This window comes from Nanorana parkeri, unplaced genomic scaffold (assembly GCF_000935625.1).
Source record: "Nanorana parkeri isolate BGI_ZX_2015 unplaced genomic scaffold, ASM93562v1 scaffold175, whole genome shotgun sequence".
Classification (NCBI taxonomy): Eukaryota; Metazoa; Chordata; class Amphibia; order Anura; family Dicroglossidae; genus Nanorana; species Nanorana parkeri.
In genome coordinates, this window is record NW_017306443.1 from 470,854 (window position 1) to 479,561 (window position 8,708).

At 40.2% G+C, this 8,708-nt stretch overlaps 1 protein-coding gene across 1 annotated transcript in view; it reads right to left on the bottom strand.

The window, feature by feature from the left end:
• The window catches only part of PHKA2 (phosphorylase kinase regulatory subunit alpha 2), a 90,540-nt gene that overhangs the window by 53,815 nt on the left and 28,017 nt on the right, over positions 1-8,708 (bottom strand). The window contains exons 4-9 of the mRNA XM_018554852.1: positions 8,144-8,191; positions 5,979-6,147; positions 5,083-5,165; positions 3,906-3,986; positions 725-823; positions 309-455 (exon numbers count right to left, since the gene is read on the bottom strand). Of these exons, the coding sequence (XP_018410354.1) occupies positions 309-455; positions 725-823; positions 3,906-3,986; positions 5,083-5,165; positions 5,979-6,147; positions 8,144-8,191 (627 nt within the window). The remainder of the gene's footprint in view (positions 1-308; positions 456-724; positions 824-3,905; positions 3,987-5,082; positions 5,166-5,978; positions 6,148-8,143; positions 8,192-8,708) is intronic.

Below are 8,708 nucleotides of genomic sequence, written 5' to 3' on the forward strand. Positions count from 1 at the left end.
GTCAATTGTTTTATATATATATATAAAAAAAAATATATTTTAATTAATGTGACAGCTATCAAAAACAGGGAAAACTAACAGCAGAACACTACACAACTGTTGCAAAAACAGCAATGAACCTAGAGTAAAAAGAAAAAAATATATACAAAAACACTTAAATTAACACACACTGAAACTACTATCGATAAGCAAACATGTACATGCAAACACACACAAACACATAATTGCACAAATATATATTACACTGATCAGCATTTGGCACCATTCAATATCTAGATGTATAGAGTTACATTCTACATATATCATACTTGCAGCTTTGTGAGGATTTCATTTTTGGTCGCATTCACCAGGCTTATATCTTCCACTGCAAATGCTGGGTATGAAATGATAGACAGCAGACCAGCATCGATTTCTTTGGAGGTCGATGCCCGCGGTAACATAGAGTACAAAATGGACTGAAAATAACAGAACACATTTATGTAAGTCCACAATCCATAGAAAAGGTAAACTATATCCACTATATAACTATATGGGACAGACAAAATCACAAACAAATGAAATTAACTGTAGGTTAAATATTCCTGAAAAACAGTGTAAGGATGACAGGCATTTTTTTTCAAGCTTGTTGACTATGTACTTAGGTATATAACATACATGTTATATAATATAGAGACAGAAAAACAGTAAGAATGTACAAAAGTCCCATCAGTTTTGAGATTATTACCTGACAATGTTCTACATCATCGGGCAGGACATGGATCACTGATTTAGGACCTCCATGAGCACCAAACAGGTCAAGTTCATCAATAGCTTCAAGAGCAGCCTTTAAATAGACATATATCAATATTGTGAATGACACTGTGAGCCTTAAACTGGCCACAAATGCGTCAATACAACATCTATACCATGCATTAGCACATTAGAGATGAGTTATTCAAATGGGGAACAGAGAAGTATTGCAACCGATGTGATTCCAGATATTTGTTTAATACATTATGGAAATATAACGTAAACAGTTGTTTGCAAGAGCCAATACATTTTGTTTCTTTCAATTGTGGCTCAACATAGTGATTATCCTTTCTACAAAATAAGCCATAGGCCCCTTTCTGATAGGCAACTCGATCAGATCCATCTGGTGGATCTGATCAGAAGCCCAATGTTAATCTATGGGCAGCCAGATCTAAATGGACATGTGTTTATTTACATCCTATTACCACCGACTCCTTCCAGCCTGGAAAACAAAATGGAACAGAGTTCCGTTTTTGCCGACCTGATCATGACGGATAATCTCATGTAAAGGACACATGTCTTCTTACATCCAACTCCTCATAGACCAAACATGAGTCAAGTAAGTTCAGTTTTTCCTTTCATGGTAAGATGGAGGAAAAAACTGGATGGACACGGATGTCACAACATTCCGTGCCGCTTGGATCAGCAGAGGATCCAGGGGCCTCAAACACTCATCAAATAAGTCATAAGGGCACTGAACACATCAAGAGACATTGGAGTTGATTCACATTCAACGTGAATTTTCACTTTGCAAAAAAATGTTCCCATATCTTAGTAAATGAAGTGAAACTTCATATTGCAGAGGATACCCAATCATGTGCAAGGATCATGCACATGTTCAGATGATTGAAGTCAGCACAACTTCCCCTCATTCACTAATCTAACTGAATTTTCTCTTTGCAAAATTAATTGTATTGCGGTCTGTTTCCTTTCTGGGAATGTTCTCTCCTCTATATGTTTTAATGACCATTGTCACTGAAACACAAATCCAACATTTTAGAGTTGTCACCAGACCAAAAGCTGAGGGAAAATCTTCCATTTGGGACACTTATTGCTGTGAAAGTTCTCCAAGACAAGAGTTCTGTTTACTTTGGGGAGCTTTCCTCTCATTTTCTGTTGTGTCTCCAAGACAGAAAATAATGGGGAATATTCCCAATGAGAAACAGGCTGACTAACTAAATAAACAAACATAATATTACCTTTAACACATATAATTACATAATATAGTACCACAATGTTTATGGACGGTCCTTTAAGGGGCCCTGCCACTAGTTCACACTTTTTAATTTCAACCTTTGTTTGAAGACTTAAAATAACATATCATTGTGTCTATGCTTATTTTTTGATGTGCTCCTGTGTTTTTAATTACCAGCATTGCCGTTATTTGGAATACGACACTTTCGGGAATGTTGGTTTCTGCTATCTGTTGCACCCTTTGCTGCTGTGTCAGGGCTCTGCCCTGGTGCTTAAAGTCCTGAGACTGAGAGCAGGAACCTGCTTGCAGACAACTCTGGAGAGACTCAAAGTCAGCTGTGTGCAGTAGTGGTCCATGACTCGCCGTAGTAGTGGCCCATGACTGGCACACTGAGGCTGACAGCACTGCTACTGACAATGGTAGATTGCATTCACAGAGCTGTAATGAAAGTCCTGTCATTGTGCAGCCCTGACAGCACCAGATACACTTTGTCTGGAGCTGTAAGGGCTGCATGCCAGTAAAACCCTTTGTTACAGTTAGCTGTCTCCAAGCAGTCTCCCTATGTCACTGTCAGCCAGTGGCGGACCTAATAACCAAAGGGCCCTGGTGCAAGATTTTATCTTGGGCCCACCTCCCAAGACGGATCACACTGGCCCAAACCCCCCCCCATACCAGGCCAGATCGGCATCGCATGTGCAGGAGAACCGATCTGCCCTGAAACAGCTGATTGGTCCTGAAATGTCACTTCTCTCCAAATGCCATCTCACATTCCAACGCACTCACAAAGTCGGATAGAAGTGACATTTCAGGACTGATCAGTTGTTTCAGGGCAGATTGGTTCTCCTGCACATGCAATTTGCGATGTCGACCTGCCCTGGAACAGCGGAGAAAGTGTTGGAATGCTTCACCTATTCCACCGCCGGAAAAATGGACGAGATTACGTTAAAATGCGTGGCCACGTCACTGGTCACACATTCTAACGTAGTCACAAACTTTGATAGATCAGAGGCCTGTCTGTAATCATTTAATCAGAGAAACAGATTATAATAAGGAACATTACAGTGTAATATTCCCCATTATAATCCACTTGTCTAATTACATGACTTACTCAGCCAGAGGACCTCAGCCAGGGAGTTTCGATGTGTGCACTACAGGGGGCGGGGCTTGTGACTCACCTCCCCTCTCGCCGCCTGTTACTATGGATGCGGCCGGGAGGGGAGGTGAGTCACAGGAACCGCCCCCTCATTGAGAAGCCCATCGGCAGTGCGGGGCCCCGGTGTTCGAACACCAGGACCGTGCACTGCCCCATATTGCAGGACCGGACCCCACTGGGCCCACCCACAGCCTCAGGCCCCGGTACCGGCTGGACCTGCGATATTTCCGCCACTGCTGTCAGCAAGAGGCTTTTCCAAGAGCTGTGGCCACTCCCGCACATAAGTGAATTCTGATTGTCCCCAGCATTTTCTACAAGAGGAGTTCCTGCTGTCAGACCCAATGCGAGGCTTTGCTGGGAGCTGGTTAGTAGGGGGGGGGAGCAGATAGTAGGATTTGACACTCCTGGAAGTTTTGGATTCCTAATAACTTTGCTGTACTTGTACTGCATCTGAAAAAAGAAGTGGATCAGAAAGTGGGAACACAAGCATTTTTGCTGTACTGACACAAGGTTTCAAATTAAGAAGTGTGAACTGGTCACAGGGTCTCTTTAAGACTCATTACGTTATTCTGATCCACTGCAGTTTTTTTAGAAAATTGCAGTCAGGTTTAGGGTAATAGGTTGAGGGATTATTTATCATGCAGCAGTAAGACCAAGCATTAAAAAATCCTGGGGCTTTTTTTTATTCCAAAAGCCCTAGGATACATATGGCCCCAATGTACTGGTTGTCTAAACTTTATCAAACATTATTAAAATTATCATTCTTACTTTGGCCATTCCCACAGAGCTGGCGTTGAGTTCAGGAATTCCTTGATTTGTTTTGTCTCCTCTCTCCCACATTCCATAATCCTTGGGATGACAAAATAAGAACTATTCATTAGAAGACGCAAAAATCAAGACATTCTGGTTTTAAGTGCTTTGTTGTTAAGCAGCTAGTATAATAACACACAGTGTAATAGAAGAACCTATAAATCTTATTTTTTTTGTTGTAATTACAGTATTATTCCTTTTGTTGGTTTTGCAATTATTATTATTATTATTATTATTCAGGATTTATATAGCGCCAACAGTTTGCGCAGCGCTTTAAAATATAGCGCAGACATTACAATCACAATACAATTCAAGACAAGATGGTAAGGAGGGCCCTGCCCCTGAGGGCTTACAATCTAAAAGGGAGGGGGAAATGATACATGAGGAGGGAGCTGCGTGGGGATGAATTGTTTGAGAACGTGATGGTTGAGCGGTTGGGTTGAGGTGGGATAGGCTTCCCTGAAGAGATGAGTCTTTAGGGATCGCCTAAAGGCAGTCAAGGTGGGCGACAGACGGACAGGTTGGGGTAAAGAATTCCAGAGGATGGGAGAGACTCTAGAGAAGTCCTGGAGGCGAGCATGGGAGGAGTTGACAAGGGAGCTGGAAAGCAGGAGGTCTTGGGATGAGCGGAGCCGACGGTATTATTATTATTCACACCTTCAGTTTTTCTTACAGTAAAACTACCATGTATTTGCAGTTTACCAAAATGTTATGAGCTACAGTGTCACTGTGGCCTCTCGATGTACCTGTAAATGACATGGATGGCTAAATTTACTGTGCAGCAAATGCAGGAAATTATATTATCGAACTATCTAGTGTACAGGTGAAACTCGAATAATTAGAATATTGTGCAAAAGTAATTGCAGTAAGTGCTGCAAAAGGGGCCCAAACCAAGTACAGATGCATGCTTGTACTTTTCAGAGGTCCGATATTGTTCTATGTACAATCCTTGTTTTATTGATTGCATGTAATATTCTAATTTTTTGAGGTTGTGGATTTGGGGTTCTTGGGAAATTAGGTTTGCAATGGCTTACACACATACTGTATTTTCACAATATATAATAAGATGCTAGAATGTGTCCTTTACTATATGAAAGGTCTGATATATTTGAAAGATTTGAAAACATTTACTTACAGCAACTTTATAAGCAGCTTCTATGTAAAATACAAGATTCTGTATAAAGGCCACTTCATCCAGTGTAAACACAATACGAAGACCTGTACCATGAAGAAATGCATGCACATTGTTAGATGTGGAAGACTGTGGCACACAATAGATATTCATAAAGATACTAATTTTGGGCTATAATAAATACCCTGCACTGCAGTCTAATGCAAATTGACTTTGCAACCTAAAAGGTAATTTAGTACTAAAACTCTAGGATACCAGGATACTTTGATATAACGTAGGTCATAATGATCCCTTCATAACAATTATGAGTCAGCTGGAAGATGGCACCCAGGTCTACTGATATTAGTTATCTTCAGACTGTTAATAATAATATACCATAGAATGATCCCAATAGATTGTACTAGAGTGCACTCAATCAACTTTAAAAAATACTTTAACCATAGCTTTTTATTCTTGGTGAAGAGGCACAGGGTTTGACACTCTGCTTTATATATCTCCAAGACCTCAGTGCAAGCACCGCTCCATGCTGTCAATATAGCGTGCAAGGAACAACTTGGCTTTTCATCTTTTGGTGGTACTTTCAGAAATTTATATTCTAAAACTGATGGTTTTCAGCTAAAAAGCCTAGCTTGGCTTGTCACAGCAATGCTATTGTCTAGGGAGATATCTTAAGCAGGAAGCTTCTGAACTGTGGGCGTCAAATAAATCTTCCCATTCTATTCAAGATGGACAAATCGATTTTGGATCATTTTTGCTTATATTAACTTGAAGCTATATATGCCAGAGAACTGTTGAATTCTGGCCTATGTTGAGAAAACCTAACATAAACCTGTACATAGCCCACTCATGCCAAACTGTGGAACTAACAAGTCTTTCCAAAGAAAATGGATTCATACTACCTGCTGCTGTCATTTGTGCTAGGCAAAGCAGGAAGAGTGAGGTAGCATCAACTTGTAGATGTCCCCATTGGTCATCTCCAACAACAGTACTGCATGTAGAGGTGTTATACTTGGCATGAAGACAGTCTTTCGAACTCTGAGTGTGCTTAAATTTTTCAACTTTATCAACCTAATAAAAACAATTAATCATAAAGCATTAGGTTATAAATAATCCTGTACATAAGGATATTTGTGAACTGGTAAGCTAAAAAGTATCTCTAGCCAAAATGTTTTGTTTTAGATCTATAGTGAGGATGGGTTAGAAATTCTGCCTGGGTTTTATTGCCGTCTGTGTCACTGCTGGGAAAATTCTACTTCTCTACTTGTTCTGGTGACCATTGTTGGCAAGAAATATATTTTACAGTGGTTACCTGAACTGGTAGTGAGGAGAAGTCTTCCAGTGGGGACATCGGTTCCTCTGAGAATTGTCTAAAAGGGGATTTCTACTCACACTGGTGAGATTCCCTCTCACTTCTCTTGTGTGTCCAGAACAGGAAGTGATTGGAAATCTCCTCAACGGGGCATGCACAGCAACAAAAAAAACACATAATATGAAAAAGCTGATGGAGGCTTCTAACCATTCAAACTTTGTCCAAAATGGAAAAAAAAAAAGTTTGAGCTACAGATACACTTTCATGTTGAGAATAATTACAGAAAAGGTTATTCAATTAAAATATCTGCTATGATGTGGGATTTATTTTATTTGAAAAACTAGTATAAACTGGAGAAAAGTCAAACAATTTGAAAGAAAACACTTTTCTTACATAATTACAAGTTCTACAACAGCAAAGATGCAAATAATGACTTTGTCAATCCACAAAACTTGCTCAAACAGAACATACCATGAGGCAAAGAAAAATAACATGCCATATTTAAATTAGAACTGCTTTTTTTTACAGCGCCCTGCATGGGTTCCGTGTTTCTTATAAGAGAAGTTGGAAGGCATGCCTTGTATGTTGGCCTCCATATCAAACAGTAGTCACCCACTAATATCAAAATAAGGAGCATGAGTACAACTGGAGCCATGCAGAGGGTCAGTGTTAGAACCTCTCACCGTCCTTGCAGTGTTGTAGGCTTTAAGATAAATCTCGGCACAAAGCAATACTTGTATGTGCATGTTTATGTGGTTGGGTTTTGGCTTCCTCCCGCAAAACCTGGTAGATTTATCAGCTCCTGCCCTAACAGCCTACGTGCTGTGTAAAGTATATTGTAGATTATGTCTGCTTATATCAGTCACATAAACTAAGTAGTCAAGTTAAGATTTATTTGGTGAATATAGAATACAGTGGTATAAAGGTTAACTCAAAGAAGCATAAATATGAACTAAATTTGTTTTACGACATCCACTAGTATAGGACACTATCCATTTTAGCTTGATGTGTAGCTGGCCAGGCTTTAGACATATTTTTACATATTCCTAATTACTCCTAAGTAGTAATACTCCTAAGTAGTAATAGTGCTTTAAAACAAGCCCTTACTGATTTCTGTAGTGATCTTGCACCTCTACCCACCCTGGTCCCAGCAGTGAATTGGCAGTCTTCTGTCCTACTATTCTTTGATGTGAACCCAGAGCAGGAGACATGGGAGAAAAGGCTTGAGCGGCCTATAGCCTAACTCCAGGCTCCAGCTCTCCCGCTCCTAATCGACCCTTGTCCCCACATATGGCCTCTACTGGCCATATTTTATGCTTTTTGTGTTTAATCGTTTTCGTAAGTCTTCAGAGTGGTGAAGCGACTCTGCAGGGTTCTCTTCATCTTCACCCTTTCTCTAAGCTGAGGGATCCTTACTGATGCGGAGAGTAACAGTGACATAATGACATGGCCCTATGGACCAGTACACTGAATGAAAGGCACCATAGTGATGCTCCCTCATAGGGCAGGGCCATGATGCCCTGAACTCACAGTATGTGCTCAGTCTTTTGAGTTGAGTGATACTGGGCGTCATTCAGTCCGGAAGACTGAGAACATCTTGTGGCAAAAAAAAGAGGTACTGCAGGGAACAGTAGTGGACTGAAAAAAAAAATTCCATAAAAATTTAGCTTTGGCTTTAAAACAGACCTAGAGTGAAAAACGCAAGGGATGAAAATTCAAAAGCAACACAAACATAACAAAACAGAAGCAAGTTACCTGTCTGAGCATGCAATGTAAAACCCCACGCATCAGCTTCACAACGCTCTGTGGAAGCAAAGAAAACTTTACATAAAACAGTGGACCATTATATGACAATAATTACACTTCTGTACATACCTACAACAGCATTGTGATTGTTGTAAAAAAAAAAATAGTGCATACAAAAATCCTATGTACTTCCCTGTGCAATATAATACCATTTAAACGTTTGTCACTTTTTTTGGACATGTAAGTAAAATGGGTCAATGTAATGTACGTTATTCTATAGATGTGTGTGTGCAGATATTTAATCTATTTAATCTCTTTTTTTCTTTCTTTCTTTTTTTTGGATCCCAAGAGAGATTTTGCATAAAAATACCGCACCGCAACTGCGTGCCAAGCAGTTGACTGCAATAGCAACCCCACTCTGCCAAACCCTCCACTGGCTTCCAATTGCCTAAACAACAAAATTAAAAATATTTACAACCACTTACAATGCCATCCACAACTCTGCCCCCGGCTATATCTCCAACCTTGTCTCAAAGTATCACCCTAACTGCCCCCCCCCCCCCACCCCCCCCCC